Below are 21,500 nucleotides of genomic sequence, written 5' to 3'. Positions count from 1 at the left end.
GCCTGGGGCTCCCAAAGAATAGCTCTGGGCGCCTTAATTTTTCACAGCAACACCTTTCACTTCATATGTTGGGCTCCTAAGTTCTCAGCGTTTAGCTCTGAGGGCCCCTTTAAAATTTTCTTAGGCAGCAGCCTTGAGTGATATTCTAAATTGTCTCTTTTCTCTTGAGAAGTTGCTCCAGATGTCAATATCTGTATCAGAGGCAAGAAATAAGCTAAAATAAAGCATGTTTCTTTGATTTTTGGTAAAACGCATACGCACCATGACGTTCGTCGATTGCTGTGATAGAGTACAGAGCAAAATATCGAAATTAATTGTTTTAAGTTCACGTAAAAGCTACTGTACATGTAACTTCCTTGTCACTGGATGGTACTTAAGCAGTTATATTTTTCAAATATACTGTATTTGCAGAAGACAAACAACCAAAGTGGCTGAGAAATGAGAGCTATAAAAATATAGCATGTAGAAATGAGATCAATGAGACAGACCAGAGAAAGGGCTCTTATGCAAGTCCTGCAGAAAATACACATTTGCAGTCTCCAGAATCAGGAAGCAAGCGATCACATGCTAACATCGTTAGTTTAGATGATGAAAGAGAACTCCTTTACCTTAAAGAAATTAACCTCAAAGCTGACGATGATTACAGTGAAGGTGCAAGCAGTCACCACAAGGATAAAAAGAAGCATAAACACAAGAAGAAACACAAGCATAAGGACAGCAAGTCAGCAAGTAAACAAAACACTAGTGAAGATGCTGGTAAACCTGATACAATTTGGATTGAAGAGGCTAAGCTTGCTCCTGAAAAGGCTTTTCGACTGCACAAAAAGCCTGATCTGGCAAATCGAATGTATGATACTTTATACAGGCTTGATGTTGCTTTGTACAAGATGAGGTCAAGTGTGGTCTGCCTTGGACTTGGCAAACAACAGCTTATTGAGTTGTTTGAAAAAAGGGGAAGCAAAAAGAAAAAGATTAGGCCTGAGACATTGAGATACTGGAATGTAAATGATGTGCAAGCATTTGAAAACTCAGAGGGAATGTCTACAGCAGCATTCACACAATCAAAGCAGAGTCTTTCTATAAGCAGTGACAATGAGTATATCTCTCTTGAGCTTGGTGTGAATGAGAAAGGTACAGAAGGCTGTTCAACAAGTTCAGACATAGAAACTGATTCTTCTAATTATGGTAATACCAGTATTTTGCAAAAGACTGCCGAGTTAAATAAAGTTGTGAGGGAAAATCCTCACGACATTCAAGCATGGCTCAGTCTGGCTGCTTTACAAGAGGAGGTTGTCCAAACAGAAGATTATGTGAAAACAAGTTTTACAGCAACAGGAAGAGAACAGAGAAAAGCTTCCACGAGAACTGTCATTGAGAAAAAAATTGCAATGTTTGAGAAAGCCTTGCAGCAAAATTCCAATGCTGTGGAGCTGATAATGAGTCATTTGGATCTCTGCAGTGAGATCATGGATGCTGAAGAATTGCTTCAGAAATGGAAGAAAGTCAGTTTTGTTCATCCAAATAACACCTTGTTATGGCGACACTACTTGCTTTTCGTGCAATCTAGGTTTGCGGTGTTCTCATTTGGTAAAGCCGCAGCAGCATATGGAAAGTGTTTGAGCACTCTGTCATCAATTAAAGAAGGAACATTTACGTCTCATCAAGCTGTTGGTGATCTAGAGAGTGAAATGTTGGACTTGTTCATTGATCAGTGTCAGTTTGCAAGGCAGTCAGGTAAAACAAGTTTGCTGGTTGTGTGGTTTGGTAATAATATTATTGTTGTGTTTTAATTATTCTTACACAAGATTTGAACCCCATGACCTCTCTGGCTACCAAGCTACCTGGAAGCTGGTCATTTTGTTTGTTTGTTATTTATCTATTTGTTCGAGCAGGTTGAAGTATTGGCAGCTAGCAGTATACAGCTAATGTGGACCTGCTATACCCACGCACCCATACACTCACGGAGGACAGCCACAACACCAGGAACTTTATCCCCTACTCTTCTCAAATAGTGTGTGGGTTCTTTAATGCCCCACAGGGAACGTATGAACAGCAAAGATATTTGTGAAATGGGGCCTACAGTTTCTAGTCCTTATCCAAGAAGACTTGAAAGTCTAACCATTTGCGGATGTTATTCCAAAGGCAGCACTTTTTTTCCCTGAGTGTTGGTCCGCCCGGAGTCAAACTCACGACCTCCCGCATGGCAGCCCGGTGCTCAACCAAGAGAGTCACCGGTGCGTGGTTTTAAGTGTTCATATTAAGCCCATAGCGGAAATAAAGAGACTACAGTATTAAGTTAATGAAAGAGTTTACCTTAAGGTTACTGCTAGCCTTTTCGGTCTCGAAGTTTGCAAAATTTTGAAAAGCCACCATAAGATTGCTCATTATATTTACTTTGTTCTAAAACAGAAATTATTTGAAAAGTTTTTTTTCTTGCAAAGCTATTGCAAATTTTGTGTTTTGCATGACTAAAATGTTAATCCCCAAAGGTGTTATGAGATGTCAACACTCGTCAATACCTCAGACCTCCGACTGTTGAGTTCACCATTTATTTGTAGTCAATGCGGTTGAGTCTGCAATCAATAATCTGTGGCTAATGATTCAGCGCTGAATGCCTTTTCCCGCGAATTCAAAACTGTTTTGTCACAAACCCTCTTCAGAGGGCCTTTTCGGTGATATATAGTTTGCTGGAGTTTTACCGAAAATAACGTGGTTTCGAAAGATTTCCCAGAAGGCACCCCAGAAGAAGGTTAGCAGTAACCTTAAATTTGAACTGCGGAGAGAACCATGTTAATGTAAATTTCTTTATGTCTTTCATATTTCTTCATCCTCTATGGGCTTAATACATGTATGAATTTAAAAAATGATCAGCTCCCAGTTGGCACGATAATTCAAATGGGAAAGCACTGTACTGATGTCCCAGAGGTCATGGGCTCCAATCCTGTTTAAACCTGATTTTTAGGCTTTGGTTTTGTTACTGCACAAGTAATGTTCATAAATGCCATGATCTGAAATCTTAACACAATCAGTGATGTAACATTATTTATTATTTCTCTGCAGCCCAAATGATTATGTCTTTCATAGTGTAGTCTTTTAATGGAATAGTGGTCTATTCAGTCTGTTCCAGAGAGCAGAGCAGGCAAGTGTTGTCTGAGAGAGGGTGATTTTAGTCCCTTTATGTGTTATTCACCAATGGGTAGGGAGGTGGTGTAAGGAGATATGTGGCCTCTCTTCTGCTTTGGAGCTTCGTCATTGAAGGTGATGGGGTTAGAATTGGAGGCAAAAGCTTGTTTTTGTTGTTTTCAATCCAGCACAAGTGAGAATGAAACGTAGATTGTTTGATCTTATGTTTGGTCTTCAGGCCACACAGAAAAGGCTGTTGCTTGCCTTCAGGCCATGGTTGAATTGAACTGTTTTTGTTCACCTGAACTAGAGAAGAGCACCCCTCTTAGTGGACAGCTGGCTTTCCTGGAGACGTTCTGGGACAGTGGAGCACCAAGGTATGCACATGTAAGCTGCCTGTCATCCCAATAATTATTGTCAAAATTACGTCTTAATTTGTGCAATATACAAGTAAAGAAGCGTCAAATTTTACAGTTGCTTGTCATGGAAATTTAATAGCACATACCACCACAAAGTAAAGGTGGGACCACTACAACATGAAGTATGAAGGTTGTGGACCTTGACCCATGACTTTGCCTGACTGTTCAGCAGGTGTATGGGGTGTCATTGGGTAAGTTTTTTCATTATAACAAATTGACTTGAATGTGTAGCTAAAACGTAGCAAAAAAGATAGACTATAAAAGAGACAATTTTTTTTGTATCCTAGCTTGTCCTTGCCTTCTCTTTGACCACAGGCCAGCATTTTAACAGCTGCTTGAGTTTTACAACTAATCCAATGAACACCAAACTGCCTGCTTTGCAGTCAAGACTAGGCAAGCAAAGGCAGCACTTTGTTCTCAATTAAATTATTTTTGGTCTATCTTGGATTGAAACCCAAGAATACAGTTACAAGTACATGTACATTCATACAGTACATGTAGCTCAGCTGACTGGAGCTTTATCTTATTAGACTTAACAAGCAGCAATAAAATGGTGTGAGTTCTAATGCATCCAATGTCACTTTGTGTCAAGGTTTGGAGAAAAAGGTGCTAATGGGTGGAACACATGGATGGCAAGAAAAGATGGAAATATTCCAACTGAAGTGCATGTTGATATTGAGAAGATTTTTTGGTCAACATGCAGTGGTGGAAAGGAAGAGAAAAATGCTTCTTTTGATGGAAATGATGATGAGAGTTCTCTTGACCAAGGTCAGCCCATGTGGAAGAATTGGCTGCAACTTGAATTGTCCAGAGAAAGGAAGCAACTGTTTCCTTGGCAACCAAATAGAGAAGGGGGTCAAACAGAGGAAGACTGTGATGACCCAGAAAGACTCGTTCTTTTTGATGACGTCAGTTCAAGTTTGTTCAAAATCGCTGATTCAGCCAACATTGTCAAACTGGTCTTTTCATTTTTGAAATTCCTTGGAGTTCAAGTACCTTGTGTGAGCTCATCCACAAGTGGTGATGTTCAAAGGTACCTACAGATGTCGCTGGAGCATGCCTTACAGATACTTGAGCCGCAGAAAACGGCCTTTCCACAATTTCTTGGATTGTGGCAGTCGAACCATTGGATTAGTGACATGTCTTCGGAGCAACAAAGGCCCTCTCATGAGGGTCTAAGCTTTATAAGAAATATTTTTGTTCAAAGCTTGCCTGTGGTTTCTGAAAAAGCAAGAACTTTACTTATTGAAACATGGCTTTGGTATGAATTCAAACTCACTCAGGAAGCACAGTCACCAGGCTTAGCTGTGAGGATGTACAAAGATGTCAGAAAACTAGCCAAGAGCCTTCTCAAAATGCCAGAAAACAGGTTTGCAAGTGCTTCACTGTGTTTTGGGGATTTTTTTTTTGGTTTTATGTGTTTAGGAGTGTTTTTCAACTTAACTCATTGACTCCTGCACCCCTCCTCCGTTGACGAGTAAAATCGTTTGGCATTAGACAGTTGAGAATAAAATTTATTTAAAAGTGTTACTCCAAGGGGTCAATGAGTTAAGGTGGATCTTGTAGTAGAATATTTCCCTTCAACAATAAGTAATTCTGGATGTTTTGCAAAACCATCACATTATTGCTATGACCATTTTCAATTCAATTTGATGAACAGTTAATGAATAAAATTGACATATCTGGTCATTGATTACTAAAAATTAAACAACAGTTGAAGTTTGCAGCACTGCTACAGTACATAACACTGATCCCTTTCATCTCTTCTTAGCCTTTACTTTTTACAGTAACTGTGAATATAAATGTGGATCTCATCCCATTTATCTGTTTTATTTTCCTTTTCATAATAATAATAATAATAATAATAATAATAATGGCTTTATTCAGCATTTCCACAAGGTGGCTCTTCATCTGCTAAAATATATCATCTAAAATAAAAATAAAGGTAAAAAAAAAAAAGTAAAAAAGTAATAAAAATACAATAATAAAAATAAATATATCTATTTACAGTGCTTAATAAAAACGTTAAGCTAAAAAATTATCTTTGACCTTTTTCATTAAAAACTTAAAAGTCATCTTAGAAAACTGGTTAAAATCAAGACAGTTCCTTACACATCCAGGTAAAATGTTAAAGCTTTTAGCAGCTTGGTCTTGATAAATATATGACACTAATGGGATTTCAAGCTGCATAGCTGCACTGGACCTCAGCGTTCGATTGTGCATAAATTGCTTCAGTCGCAGGTAACCTGGCCATTCACGAGAATAAATCGCCTTATGAACTAGCTTTAACAACTGCCATTCGATATGTTCTTTAACTGGTAGCCAACTTAGCTTTATAATATCCTCCCTTTCAACAAATTTACCTACAACAAAGCTCGCGCATGCCGTTTGAATTCTTTGTAGGCGTTTAACAAGGTAATGTGGTAAATTATGATAGACAACACAATTGTAGTACAACTTAGAAAGTACTAGGGCCTGAACTAACTGCTTGCGAATATGAAATGGAAGAAAGTTCCTCAATTTCTTTAAGATTCCAAGAGTGCGATAGCAAGAAGCTGAAGTTTGCTTGACATTTTCTTCCCATTTTAGGTTGTGATCAATATGGGTCCCTAAAAGTTTTGCCGAAGATACACGTTCTAAGGATATACTTCCAACTCTTAAATCAATGTCAATGTTATTAAGTTCATGATAGGAAGAAAGTTTAGTGGAAGATAATAACATGTACTTCGTTTTGCTGGGATTTAAAGCCAGATTTGCTTCATTAGCCCAACATTGCAGTTTATCCAAATTACGTTGCACTGAAATAATGCAAGATGATAGTTCAGCAGGCTTCGATGCTTGATATATGGTTGTGTCATCAGCATATTGATGACAAGCACAATCGAGTTTCCCTTGGAGATCAGCAATATATATGTTGAAAATGAGAGGACCCATGATCGAACCTTGTGGGACTCCAAAGCTAATGTTGACAGATTTTGAAATCCGGTCATCGATTTGAACAAACTGCTCTCTTCCACACAAGTAGTTGACTGTCCATTTAAGGTATGACTTTGAAAATCCGAGAACATTCATTTTCTCAAGCACAGACTTATACTTGACAGTGTCAAAAGCTTTCGAGAAGTCAGCTAAAACAAGCAGGGTGCATTCGCTCCGATTCATTGCTTTCAATATGTCATCACGTATGCTTAATAAAACAGATGTTGTAGAGTGGCCTTTCCTAAAGCCAGAAATGTTGTCCTCAAGGAGATGGTGATTTTCCAAAAACTCAACAACTTGGTTGTGAACAAGCCTCTCGTAGATTTTAGACAAAACGGGCAATATAGAGATTGGTCGAAAATCATTGTTATCTTGAGGACTATCCACTTTTGGGATTGGAGTTATACGAGCTTGTTTCCATTTATCTGGAAAGTCACACAATGTAATAAATGAGTTAATTATGTGAGTTAAAGGGCTCGCAATATATTCAGCAATAGGCTTTAAAAATTTTGTTGGAATTAGGTCAGGACCTGTGGATGTGTCTGATCGTAGGTGCTTTAGCTCACGTAGGACCTCATGGAATGTAACAAGCCTCAAGGTAAAGCTGTCATTTCCTGTCAGAGACTCTTCGGGTTGTAGTGCATCCAAGAAGGCTATCAGGTCTTCTTTAGTATCAGATGTTTGGACACCAGTAGTCCTCGTGGCTGTACTTGCAAAGTGTTCATTTAGAGCATCTACATTGCACCTCAAGGGTGTAGGATTTGGGTGCAGAATACGGTAGATAACCTGCCACACCTCTTTAGGCTTTTTGGATGAGAGAGCTTTATTGATGAAATTTTGGCGAGCCTCACGTATTTTCTTCTTCAGGAGGTTTCGCACATCACGAAACTTTTGCCAGATGTCTTGTGCTTTAGTTGCGTGTGCTTCGAACCGAAGCTTGTCCCTCAGTAGCTGAGTCTGCCGTATTTCATCTTTTTGTAACCATGGAGCCGGAGGACGAGTTAGCCTAGTACGCTTTAGCGGCGCATGTCGTTCTATACACTGCAATATAAGGCCACTAAAAACGTCAAGTTTTTCATTGGGATCCTCCAGAGCATAAACAACACTCAATGGGAGATTAGCACAGTCTTCCACGTAAGACTCCTCATTGAACTGACGCTCATTACGAATGTATTTAAACCTTGGAGCAAAGCGCGTAACACGTATATCTATGCAAGCGTAAGGAGCATCATGGTCACTGATGGTTGAGCAAGGCAGGACATTAATGAATTTTACACGTTGCGGACAATTGGAAATGATATGGTCGATGAGCGTTTCACTTTGACGTGTCGTTCTAGTAGGTTTGTCCACATGTTGCGTTAAGTTAAAAATATACAAGAGATCAAGGAACTGTCTAGCCATAGGTGTGGGTTTTAACAGATCAATGTTAAAGTCACCCAGGAGAACCAACAGACCATTCCAGGAGGTTGTGAGTTCACTTAACATGTTCTCCATTTCCAAAAACCATTGTTGAGTGTCGAGGATTCGTGTTGATCTGTAAATTGTTCCCAATAATAAAGAACTGTTCTTATTTTTACCACCAATCTCAATCCAAAGGTGCTCCAGATTGGGGTGCTTATTTTCAATGTCCTTTCGCCTCTTGTATTTGATGCTTTCTTTAATATATGCTCCAACACCTCCACCTTTAATTCCATCTCTGTTTCTAAATTCTTGGGTGTAGCCAGGAATTGAAACATGATTCAATAATAGGTGATTATCCTTCAGCCACGTTTCACTTAGGGACACTACATCAAGTTGGTATGTCTGAACTGTCAGCAGCAGCTCATTAAATGTAGAAGTCATACATTGGGTGTTCAAGTGCATAACAGAAAAATTTGATCTCCTGGCATTTAATTCCTCCAGATGACTATCAGAATTATATTCGTTAGACGAAACATGTTCATTCAGTGGATCTAAAGAGTCAAAATCCTTGACACTGAAGAACGGGAGTTCGCTCAGGGTACAGTTATCACATATCCATTTAAGAGGACTGCAAGCACGTATATGTTTTAGCTCCATAGGTAAAATATTAACACAGCGAGCATGAGTAAACATTCTTCTTCATCATTCAGGCCATTCATTGCATTTGGGATGTTGCAGATGATTATCAGAGAGACACATTTTGTTTTTAATTTGGCACTGAGTTCCCCCTCTATCTCTCATTTTACAAGGCTAGCAGTTAACAATATTATAATTTATTAAATTTTCAGGAACATTTTATTATTGTGGCAAGTGTTTGCAGAAATGGAGTGGTTATCTGGTAACACTAATGAAGCTTGCAGAGTTTTTGACTCAACTCTCATGATGGGCATAGACATGCTCCCCGATGAACAGACAAGAAAAAGAGGTTTAGCCCCTCTGTTCAGGTCAGATTTTGTTCCGGCTGCGGCATTTTGGTTTACATGTATCTGTTGTCACTGTTACAGTGGTTCATTTTTTCCCTCTTTCAAACTAATTTTGATTTTTCTTTGTTGCAGATTATGATAATAAAATTTAACATTGACAGTGGTTTCATGAAAAAATCTGAACTATGACTGATAACCATGCAATGCATTTTCCATGTATGGAATAAGAGATTTTACAGCACTGTGATATACATGTTCATGTAGGCTAAACCACAACTTGTGGAGTATGGTATCTTTAACGTTGTGGAAGGTTCTTTTACCTAGTACATGTAGTGTTTTGAGGGCAGGCAAGACTTATGGTTTTTCATCCTCCTTAGAGAAAACTGGAGAATCACCTTTTATGAATTATGTACTATTAGGCAACTCATGTTCAACATTGGTTAGGTAAACATTACCTTGTATGGTTCGTCAAAATTACCGGTATCTGGGCTGAGATTCTTAAGGCATGGTTAGTGTTAACCAGGCTCAAAGACCTATGCTACCAAATTGGTTGTCATGGTGTCCAACACTGGTTAGCACTAATGATGCTCCAAGCAACTTGTGCCTGATTGCCAAAAATAATTGCTAATGGCTAGCAGAACGCATGAACTGTAAATTTGGCGACCTTTGGTAAAATGATGAATCTGTTGATGCATGCATAGATCATGCATTTAATTGAATGGACCAGACTGACTAAAGATGTGCAGACTTAACACAAATGCTTTAAATTTGTTGTTCTGTAATTATGTGCCTTATTTGGTGAAGCTGCATTAATTTTAAAGCAAAACATGTTGTGGTTTCGACTTTTTAACTTTATTACAAGGTTACATGTACAATATTTTTACCAGGTCTTATGCAGAGCTACAGACAGGCATCAAAACAAGTTCAGGACAAACCAAAGATGAGAGTGGTGGAAACAAGAAGGCATTGCATATTTTGGCATTGTTTTTTGAGGGAGCTAAATTTCAACCAGTCTCATCCACTCCAGAAGTCACAGAATTGTCTGCAATCAGAGTACTTAAGTGCCGTAGAATCTACAAAAAGATGCACCAAGAGATCCTTGAGATGGCTGCCACCCACTCCAATAGTGAACTATGTTTGGAGTGTGGTTTTGGCTCTGGAAGTTTGGCAGTGCACCTTGAAGCTTGCATTGCTTTGTTTGAGTACTTGAGTATGGGCATTTCCACTGTGTTAGCCATGTGTAAGGATTTGTCAACAGCATGGTCTTCAAAGTCAAACATGTCTGGTCTAAGTGCAATGGACTGGGAGCTCATTTTCAGCGCATACATCAGGATTTTTAAATTCCACTGTGACAGCAGCCGAAGGTTGCCACTAAAGGACACAAAAAGTATTATACTGTCCATTTTAGAGATGTATCCTGATAATCCTGAATTCCTGTCATTCTACATCCAACTTGAATCAAAGTCTGTTCTCAGTTGCGAGATCAGGAGAACACTTGACAGAGCTGTGCAAAAGGCTACCACACCAGTCCCATGGCTCTTTTCTCTTTATTACGAGCAGCTTAGGACTCAGTCTCTGGTTACAGTCAGTGTCCCTTTAGTCTCAACGTCCCAAGAAAACTCCTCTACTGCTTTCACTTCTCTTCCCAGCACAGGACTAGTCCATCGTCAGTATTCACTGTTTGAAAGGGCAGTTTCTAGCTCATCAGGCAGACATTGTGTGGCATTGTGGAGAATGTTCATGGAGTTTGAGGTAGCTGTAATTATCCCAACTTGAATTTACAGCTAGGAAGCCAAAAGTGTGATCAATAATTTTAATAATTGATTCACATTGTATGTGACTGTATGAGGTATAGCGACATGTATGACAAAATGCAATCCTCCACGTTTTGTCACAGATATTAGTCCATTTATTATACATCAGACTCACTATGAAAAATCTGATTGGTCGAGAGCATTCAATCAATTCACAATAGCTTGTGAACTTGACATGATAAATGTAATATCTGCTGCAGATATTACATTTATCATGTTCAACGTCTGCCTGGTTACTAAGCCCCTTGGAGTGTTCTCCTCAGAAACAAAATGGCTGAATGCTTCTCTCCTGTTTCTGAGGATGAATTATGTGAAAAATGTATAATAAAACAATTATTGAATTCGGTTTTCGCATGATGTCATGAATTATCAAAACCTCATGTCTGTGTTATCTGCCTCAGCCTTTGGCTTCGGCAGATAACACAGACCTCGGTTTTGATAATTCATGATATCATGCTCAACCTCATCCAATAATAATTTTGTTTAATAATTTTATGTGCACCCACAATACCCAATCTGAAGCCTAGAAAAATTATTAGTTTTTGCCCATTAATTAGAGAATGTTCATGTGTTAAATAATAATTATTTAACACATGTACATTCTCTAAATTGGACAAAAACTAATATTCTTAATTATTAAGAATGGTCATCTTTTTTGGGGGCATTACTCTCACAGTGAAGTATTGAATTTTTTGGAAGTTCCATAATAATTTTATCAAACGTTAAAGGTTCTATGTCACGCAGAGAATGATGTAATTTCATTACACCCAAAATGCCCAAAATATAGATTGAAACATTGCAATAATCAATTAAAACTGTTGGACAACATAAAAGAACTGTCAGCAAAAGGAAAGAGAAACAATGATGGGTGGACACAAATGGACCAGTTTGGAAACGGCTTGCATTTGGGATATCTTAAAAAGAAAGTCAGCTCAATGCTTTTCAAGTTTATGGAAAGTTGCCTGGATAAAGGTCGTTTTTGCTCATAATCTTCTAGTTTGTGATTTAACAATAATTTTATCAGAAAGGAATTCCACATTGCTGTTAATATTTTCAAGTTGTAAACTCGTGATTAACGAAAGATTTCCCCTAAACACCCTAAAATAACGCGACATAGCCCATTTAAGATTGTGTGCATGTATGGTATTTTTGTTTCTAGTCTAAACATGGAAAGGAAAAGGTCAAGTCAGTATTTTACCAAGCATTGCAGAGTTGTCCTTGGGCTAAGGTAAGCATTTAGAGGACTGGCATACCAAACTGGGATACCTGTAGCTTCTAAGGATATCTTGCTGTGCTGAAGCAGAGCAGGTCACTCATAAAAATCCAATAGACCATGATAGAGTCAGATGTGTGGTCATAGTTGATATCTGTGAACACCTTTTTTAAGGTGTTGTCATGATCACAGTTGCTAAGACCAGTTGCTGTAGTCACATTGTAAAAAATGGTGGTAGGAAAGGGGTTCAAGTATTATTCTGAATGCCTTTTGTTGGGGTTAAGGATGAAATGTTTATTTGCTTGCTTCTAATCACTTTTGGATGGTTCTTTACATGTAAATGAAGTCTAGGAGATGGAGTGCCTCCAGTACATTCTAGTAGTGCACTGCTTGACAGGTGGACAAGAGCTTTTCTCTTCAAAGTTTTTAAGCCTTGAAAGCTCATGTATCATATTGGCGAAAACGAAAGTGGGTTTGAATGCAGTTTTGTCAAGCCCCCAAACTCTGTCCTATTATTACATGACTGTATAATAATAGTTACCTCTTTGTGTCAGCTGCATGCTGCCCAGCCCTCACCATCTTAAACCACTTCTAATCTCTCCTTTGAATTTTCATCTACATTACATCAACACCTTTAACTGACCTGTTTCTTGGACCCCGTTTTAACAAAATGCATTAATTTCTCATCCTTTCATATTGAGCAGTTTTGGAGAAAAAACCGTAAAAAGTTTTGTATTGGGTCAAACTGATAAATTTGGAAATTTGTGCAAAACATTTGTTCCAGCCTAAAAATGCACCTCTTTACTCAATAGGTAGGGGTGATAACCTCCCTTACAGGTATTATTCATTTTTCTTTGTGTCTGGTTCACATCCCCCTGCATATAATAATGTCAGCTACATGTAGCTGACAAAACATCATTTTTGCAGCAACTTTCATTGTTAGGAATTATTAGTGGGCTTTAGTCAATCTTTCAGTAAATACATAATATGACAGTTACAGCACATTATTGTAACTGTGAACTTTCAAATGAGTTTCTTGTACTGCCTGTTATTCAATAAAACACATTTGGTTTTTGAGCTTTGTAAAACTTATAATAAGGGATTAACGTTCACTGTTTGCCCAGTTTGCTTTAAACTCTGCTTTACTTGCAGTGTTTATACATGGAGGCTGTGAAGTATTTACCAGAAGATATTCAAGACATTGTTGATGTGATGGTGGAAAAAGAAATAAGACTTAGAGCTCCACTTGAAGAGATTGAACTTCTCTGTGAAGGATAAGATCATCACGGTTTTGGTAAAAGTCGATTTTGAATAAGATAGGGTACATTTTAGGCAAACAGTTGAGATAGTAGTAAGACATTTTTTGGTTGCAAAATGTACACTTTTATCTCAGTTATTTAGATACCCTTGGCATTTGTCCTACCACAGTTGAACTGTACAACTTCCAGTACAGTGGTCCAATGCTCTGAACAACAACTGACCCATCCCATCTGTGGTTTTGTAAACAATTCACACAACTGTCTGGTGTAGTCATGTGAGCAACACACACCAGATGGTGAAGTGGTTCAGAGAGCACCCACCTCCTACCGAGGTGGCCCAGGTTCAATTCCCAGTCACTCAGCATCACATGTGGGTTGAGTTTATTGGTTCTCTTCTCTGCTTCTAGCCTGCGTAGCTGGTGGAATATTTTATCGCAGAATTATTTAAGCACTCGCAAGTATCTGAATTGTGGAACGAATGTTTGATACAAAAAACCAATAATTTCTTCATTTTTCCTTATATTTTCAGAGCAAAAGTGCAAAGTCTTTCTTGTGAGTAATTACTTCTTATTCACATGAAAAGTGAACGAGTTACCTTTACAAAAGTTTCAGTTAAACTAACCTTAAAACTGATGGTAAAGTCAACCCATTAGTATTCTGTCATAAGTATCAGAATTCAAATGAGTGCAAGTGCATTATTTTTGTGATTTATGGGCTTCAGTGATGGTTTGAAAGTTATCAAAATTATGGCCCATGCAGTTTGAGAACTTTCAAAACATCACAACTGACCATAAAATAATCACAAAATGCACAAGAAAATTTACATGATTTTTTGTTTATTATACACCAGTAAGTCAACAAAATAGCTTTATCACTGTGTCTCAATGTATTTATTATTGGCCAATCAGAAATTTGATATTCTATTGAGTGACTAAATTTTATTATTGTGAACACTGTCATTAAGATGAGCTGTAAAGGGGGTCCAAATAGTACGTTTTTGCTCAATTAACATTACTGCTGTATATCACGGAAGATAAGAATAAGGCAGTTTGAAGATTGTTGAAGACTTTTAATATTTTGTATATTTCTGTAAAACTTAAGGTACATTGTAAAAAAAATGTAACAAAATCCCACTGTATATTGCATGTTTAGATTGTGATATCACTGAAAATATAGAGGCTAATAATATTGTTTTGGAAATACTTACATCACAATAGTGAATCATTACAACTAAACTTCAAGGTATTTACTACTGTGACATCTCAAGTTTCCTCTTAAAAGTTTTGTCTTTGTTTATTTACTTTTCATTTGGGTGAAAAGCAGTTAAACCTCTGCTACAGAAACCTCCACGCCCAAACATAATTATCGGCATTGTTGTTATTGAGGTTGCAAAATAGATAGTTTCCTGGAGAATTTGGTTGTAGCAAACAAGCTGATAATAGGGACCTTATGCAAGAAACAACGATGATGGCTATGAGAACGTTGTCAAAAAATACTATTTTCTGTTATTGCAATAACAATTAGTCCAAGTCATTTGGCATGGAAAGTGCATATCAGCATTGCACGAAATGAAGTTGGTATGAACAGTCTTGACGTTTGCAGACAAAATCGAAATTCATCGTCAGGTGCTCGCATCCTCCACATAACCTCAAATTTGGTCATTTTACGGCTAAGAAATGTACCAAATTGTAAAACACACGGGTGGGGCGTGCAGTGCCTTTGCGTTTGTTCATTAAGCCTTCTGTTTCATGGCATTCTCATAGCTGTCTCCCTTACTTAAGGTCCCCAATGGCAAATTAAACACTGTAACAAAGATTTGCAAGCTGATGTTCTAAGCGTTAACCCTCTTATTTTCCTGGGACCCAAGGACCCAAGCTCTCTGTCCACTTATGGGACTCAAGTTTACCTGCTTACAATCATACACTTGCGAACATAAGCAACAAGATCGCTCCGGAGAATGAGGACCCAACAGGGTAACATTATTTCCAATTATTGTAATATTTTAATAGGTTCCAACTATCCAGGAATTCATCTGGTAAAAAGGAAAATTGATGTAGCAAGGAAACTTACTGTAAAAATCCGAAAACCATGAACAGTAGAAATGTTTATGGAATGTTATTGTTTCAAGTAAAAAGCCAATCAAATCATGCACAAGAAAACTAAACTGCAACCAGTAATGGTAATTAGTTTGTGGTTTCATGTCGCTTCTGATTGGTTGCTGCACAATGGTTAATGTCATTAATCAAATCACATTGTTCACAGTTTTCAGATTCACACAGTAAAACAATGTGATCCTGTACTCCTGCATTCCACAGAACTTTAAGATTTGTCTTTAATATTGTTGTAAAGAGGATTAGCAAAATTATTAACATTGCTTACCAAAAATGTGAAGTCCATGTACTGTAATAAGTTCTTGACTTTGCTTGTTAAACAAAATTACATTCATTAATAAAAACAAGCTTCATTATCTGTAAATGCTATAACTTAAGTGAACTTATTTGTGGATTATTTTATCACCAAGTGGTAAGAGTCAACCGTAGGAACCTTCAAATATTGTTTCCTTAGTTTATTTTAAGTTGCAATCTGTACTTTCTCACTTTCTATTACTCGAGTTTGCATTTAAAGTGTAAAAAAAGTCATGTATTCTTGCAACTTACCATACTGTTAGTGACTACACCGTAAATCAGAGCATTGTCTGATGTGGCATGCCTGTCGTCTGAGACATATGCTCATTCATTATCTTCATATAATTTAAGTCTACATTCAAACTTCAGTTTGAGAGACAGATAAATCATTTTTGCCTATGCCTGACTCCGAATCTAAGGATGTATGATCAATATGCATATCCTCTGCTGTCTGAGTAGCACTGGTCTCTGTTACAACACCCTGTGTTGAGTAAGTGTGCACGGCAGAGTTCATATCCTGGTGTACTTGGACAGTAGCAAGAGATAGTGATCCAGGCAGGCTTTGTTGTCCCATGTCATTGGCCTCTCCTTGTAGATGATGAGTGTGGTTGGATGAATGATCTCCACCACCCTCTGAGAGATTGGACACAGTGACAAGTCCAGAGGAAGGCGATGCGTACACACTATACATAACAGGAATTTGCCCAGCTTGTGATGTAAGCATCATGGATGATGGGACAACATTGCCAAGGGAAACAACACTGCCATCTTGATTGGTTGCAATGGGTAACACTACTGTTCCAACTGATTGCAAATTGTTCCCTTGTGAGCCAGATGACTGGTCGACGTTATGCTCATGTGTCTGGTTGGATTCTTGGCCCATTTGTAACGTGATGGTGTTTGACGTGGTTGTGGGGTTGACTGCATTCACCTGGACAGTCTGTGTTTGAGGCTGAACTCGCTGGATCTGTACAGGCTGAGAAAGAACCTGTGCATGAAAGAAAACACTGACTATAAGGGAAATTAAAGATTAACATATTTTGATTTTTGCTTATTTCTTGCTTCAAGCTGTGGCTATTAATTTTAAGTACAGAGAAATGAGCTGGGTTAAGAGTATTTCCATCCATTTTCAGACTGGTAATGGTAACGGTAACAGTGTTCAGTTGGTTCTCTCCAAGCAGATGCTAAATTGCAGACAGCACTCGGAGGTGGACAGTTCTAATGTGATAAGAGAGTAAAATAAGGAAGAAAGTTGGGATACAGAAGAAAACCTACTACATGTAACTGGAAATCATACCAAATAATAGATTAAGCACTACCACAACAGTACTGTACTCAAAAGGAATAGGATAAAAAATTGGAAATAAAAACCAAACTCCTCCCTTTCTTTATCCCTCTACTTTTTCTTTCAAAATTGCCCATACCTGTACAGTGGAACCTTGCTGTTGCCCTTGAGTAAGTGGTTGTCCTAACTGAACTGATGTGCCTGGAGCAAAGATGGTTGTAAATGCTCCCCCAGGCATAGCTTGCACAGAGTAGGAGGATTGAACAGATGGATTCTTATTTCCACCCTGCTGCTGGATGTTTGAAGGTGGGATGTAAGTTGTGATCGGGAAAGAATGACCTGCCGCAGGCAATGCCGTGATGCCCGTCATGGGCCCACTGGTACCAGATAATGCTCCTACTGCTAACCCTTGGCTTCCGTCTATTTGTTGGGTGGTATAAATAGCACCTCGGTCCTTTGAAAATAAAATCATAGCGATTAGGTCTCCATGAGAGTAATGTATATCAAGCAGGACATGGTAGCATTAAGCTGGGTAAAAAGACAAAATTAATAGCCTCACTTTTGTTTGCCTTTCGTCACTCAAGATGCCTTTGGCCAAGTTCTCTCATAGTCCTGGGAGTTAACCCATTGACACCTGAACTGCCCTGGACTGTCCCCATTGACGAGTAAAATCGTCTGGCATTAGACACAGTAAAATCTATCAAGTTCCACAAGAAGCGCATGACCTTGAAGTGCGTGGCTAGCAACTCTTTTCCTTGGAACAAAGCTAATGGTTTTACAACACCAAATTTATGCCCAAATATGAACAAAAATAAGATTGAAGCTGCACATGCAAGAAAATGCACGAGCTATATTACATCCAAATAAGGAATTTTTTAAACTAAAAAACCCCAAGCTCTGAACGAGAGGTTCAAGGCTACAAGGTCGTTAGCTTATCTGGTCCGACTCCTAAGAGTCAGTGGGTTAATTTGGGACGTATATGAAAGAACAGACCAGTACACAGGAAACTCACTGCCCTACTCTGCAAAGTTTTTACTTCTGAAGGGTTATGAACTTTGAAGTGTTATGGGACAAGAGGAATGGTTAATTACCCATCTTCTGTTCAGGTGTAGTAGAAGACTTACAACTAATAATAATTATTTTTGTATGCCTTAAACTTTATATTATATTGCTAAGAACAAGTGTTCTAATGAAGACTAAAAATCAACAAAGAGCAGTTCCCTGAGACAAGAGCCTCTCAGGAAAGAAAAATCTCTAAGAGTTGAGTGAACAAATCATAAACGGCTTCAAGTGCAGGAATCAATCCTGGGTCCACATACAGTACATGTGGATGAGGGTTGCTCTCACCCACTGCTCTCCCCTTATCACCGGTAATGCTGTTTTGCAGGAGTTTGCCTTGGCAAATAGTTGGCTAATTAATCGGAAAGCTTAAAAATTTGCTATCATTGTTTCAAGCAAGTTGATTATGAGAAAACTGTTAAGTCTTATAAATTTGTAGCACATTATTTTCATCCTTATCCCAAAGCTACCAGTGCAAAGCTCTGCCACAAACGCAACGTATTGAGTTTCATTGCGGTGTGAAGTACAGTTTAACATCTTGACAGAAACGTATTTATTCATTAAATAAATAATCATAACGTCGTTCCCATACATCTTCACAAAAATGGAATATAGAAGTTGGAAAAATATTAGTTGTCTTTCGCCGCTAATCATATTGGCAAGGACACGATGATGAATGAAACTCGACAGAAAAATAACGTCAAACGCCATTGGCATATCAAGTTACAATAACCAAGACCGAAGGAGAAAATATTACAATTTTCTCGTTGATTCGTTTGGACTGTAATAAATTTCCTTCCTAGGAGGATTCCCCAAACTCGGCAAATGAAACAAACAAGCCTAGGTTTACATTCGTGTCCAAAAATGGGCAAGAAACGTACCAAAGAAGGAAACGGGTGCCATATATGGTTGGAATGTTTGAAAGGATACCGCGTTTGAAAATCTAATGCGAAAATTTTGCCGCGAAACAAATATCTAATCGAAGTAGACTACGCGGAAACCAATCATACACCTATAATTTGTAAATAAAATAACAGTTTGAGGTGAAGCAATCCTAAAAAAGTGAAAAAAAAGCAGACGATTACTACGAGAAGAGAGTTTTCGACGTAGAAACCAGCCACAGTAAAGCGCTCCGCTTCATTATAAATTTCTAATCACGTTTGTGAGAAAAGCTTAGCTGTAAAATGTATCCGGAAACTCAGCAGGATTTACCCATCCTTACAATAAATGATCATGTTCTGGATAAAGCCAACAATTTCAATGGCTATGGAGGAAAAAAGGTTGGAAAAAACGAATGAAGTATTCGCCAATTACCTTTTCGCAATTTCTCACTGTATTCTTACCTGCATTTTATCCCCTTCGTTTTCGTTGACAGTGTATGTCAAATCAGTTTCTTCGTATCCTGTAGCAGACATTCGCTGGTCTGGATTTGGAATCTGAGAAACTGGAGGATCTGGCGAGTTGAGACAAGTTTGAATAAGAGCCTTGCCACTTTCAGATGTAATCATAGGTTGAAGTTTCCTTGTTGCGAAAGTATAAACATGTCCCGTTTCTGAAGCGACCAAGAGCATCACCTGTGTTCCTGTCAGGGTGCTGAGCTCGTAGGCCTGTGGGATTTTAATAAAATTCGATTCAGTAAATACGGAAAACAGGTAGAAGTGCAGACAACTTAACATCATGATCAGCTGACAATTATGTTCTTATGAAAATGATCATATTGATCAACAACTAACCTTCTTCATAATTCCAGTTTTCCTTTTGCTAAACGTTGTATACCTCCTTAGCTTGCTCTCTATAAACTTCATTTCTATTTTCACCCTCCCTCGCGTTTTTTTCTTGGGTCTATCTTCCACCACCTCACCGCCTCCACCATCATCGCTGTCAGCTTGCCTCTTCATGCCGTGTTCATCTGGATGATCCATCGCTGCTTCGAATGCTCCTTGTTCAATCGTTGTCGGGTCAAGAACTCCGCTTCCTTGAGCCTGAGATGCGTATTGCATGGTGTCTAATGTAACTGAAGTTGTTGTTGATTCTTCGCTCTGCATTATTCCGGTTGTGATATCGCCTTTTATGGAGACTCCTTTTTCGTCTCTGTACTTCTGAAAAAGGAATGTGGGTGGGCTAATATGGCGGACTTATGTGCGAGCTGCTGGATCATGTGACCATATTACGCCCGACCGGAAGTGACGCAAAAAATCTGTAGCTCATCCTCTCTCACCCAATCCGGAGAAATATTCATATATGTTCTTTCTTTATACTTTTTTAAAATTAGCATTTACAGGGAGGAATGCGCCGTACGCAATGATATAACGGAAAAGAGGAAGTAAAAATTGAAAAGTAAATAAAACTAATTTTATCCCAGCAACCCATTCTCTTCGTGATGTTACCTCGGTAACCTGCACAAAAACACTCGCAGACAAAAAAGGAAAGAAAATAACACGTAAGACTGCTTACCTTAAAAAAACTTTAGCAAAATATAATCGCATCAGAGTTGCCTCATTTAAGCCGATTCCTTTAAAAGAATGAAAAACTATCCCAGTTGCATACCAGTCAACATATGTCAGTATCGTGTTTTTACACAAATGTCGTACGATATCGCAAAGTCTGTCAATTGACAATAAAACAAGAGAGTAAGCAACAATATTTAAAGATGTTCTGGGAGTAACAAGGTTCTATAATAGGCAACTTTCACGATAGCGTCATTTGACTACAACTACCACAATTCAGTTTGTTTTTCTTTTCTTATTTGAATTTTGTGTTCCTAGATCTAGAGGGGTAGAAATAATAATAGCTCGAATTAGTATGAAATAGGCAACACCTAAAGGATTCTGGTACTTGTAGTCAAATGGCGTGATCATGCAAATGTCCTATTAAAGAGATGATTTGACCTGGATCCTATTGCTGTTTTCCTATTGCTGATCCTATTGACTTTCAAAACGTTGGGACAGCTTTTAGTTTTAGATTTACAACTTTTTATCAAGATCTTTTGAACCAGAGAAGTTAGTTATCATTTTAGTAATAATGTATTGATTTGCACTCCTTGAAGTGATTTTATACATTATATTCCGTATAGAAATGAATGATTTTAGATGGAATTTTTAATTTACTTAAGGCAAATAGACCGGCGACCACCAGACTAAAACAACCACACAGAAACCCCATTTCAGTTTGTGAAAAGACAGTTTTAGAAAACATCCAGGGCGCATTGATTTGCTAGTCCCTTCATATTTGTCCATCTAACAGGTCGGATAGAACATCATTGCATATAATGACGTCACTCTCAATATTTTACGTGAATCGCTCGTGAATCGACTCATCCGGATGATACTTGGGATGAGTGACGCTCCCTGTCTACAACAACAACAACAACAACAACAACAAAAAACAGTGTTTTAAAGTTACATTTTTAAAAATATTTGTTTTCGTCGAATCTACTAGAAAAGCGTGTTTAAAAAGAATCTGAAAATTGAGATTTGTCTGACAAGTACTTTTTGTACCTTTTAAACCTTATATCCCAAAGCAAATCATGAATCCAAAATGCCCACACGGGACTCAAGATCAGA

The 21,500-nt window shown here is 38.2% G+C and overlaps 2 protein-coding genes across 2 annotated transcripts in view; one reads left to right on the top strand and one right to left on the bottom strand.

Moving 5' to 3' along the window:
* LOC138025275 (nuclear exosome regulator NRDE2-like) overlaps positions 1 to 14,433 on the top strand; it is a 15,048-nt gene extending 615 nt beyond the window's left edge. Inside the window, exons 2-9 of the mRNA XM_068872508.1 lie at positions 412 to 1,734; positions 3,362 to 3,500; positions 4,135 to 4,911; positions 8,768 to 8,923; positions 9,790 to 10,654; positions 11,876 to 11,944; positions 13,082 to 13,223; positions 13,718 to 14,433. Coding sequence (XP_068728609.1) covers positions 412 to 1,734; positions 3,362 to 3,500; positions 4,135 to 4,911; positions 8,768 to 8,923; positions 9,790 to 10,654; positions 11,876 to 11,944; positions 13,082 to 13,207 — 3,455 coding nt within the window. The 3' untranslated portion in view covers positions 13,208 to 13,223; positions 13,718 to 14,433. The remainder of the gene's footprint in view (positions 1 to 411; positions 1,735 to 3,361; positions 3,501 to 4,134; positions 4,912 to 8,767; positions 8,924 to 9,789; positions 10,655 to 11,875; positions 11,945 to 13,081; positions 13,224 to 13,717) is intronic.
* On the bottom strand, positions 14,237 to 20,058 carry LOC138025276 (serum response factor-like). Its single transcript, XM_068872509.1, has 4 exons — positions 19,671 to 20,058; positions 19,281 to 19,544; positions 17,018 to 17,332; positions 14,237 to 16,581 (listed from the first exon to the last, which is right to left on the bottom strand). Exons 1-4 carry the CDS (start codon positions 19,980 to 19,982, stop codon positions 15,952 to 15,954), a joined length of 1,521 nt encoding a protein of 506 aa, XP_068728610.1. The 5' UTR covers positions 19,983 to 20,058; the 3' UTR covers positions 14,237 to 15,951.
* Positions 20,059 to 21,500: the final 1,442 nt, after the last annotated feature.

Source organism: Montipora capricornis, chromosome 12 (assembly GCF_036669925.1).
Source record: "Montipora capricornis isolate CH-2021 chromosome 12, ASM3666992v2, whole genome shotgun sequence".
NCBI lineage: Eukaryota > Metazoa > Cnidaria > Anthozoa > Scleractinia > Acroporidae > Montipora > Montipora capricornis.
This window is presented reverse-complemented; position numbering and strand designations above follow the sequence as displayed.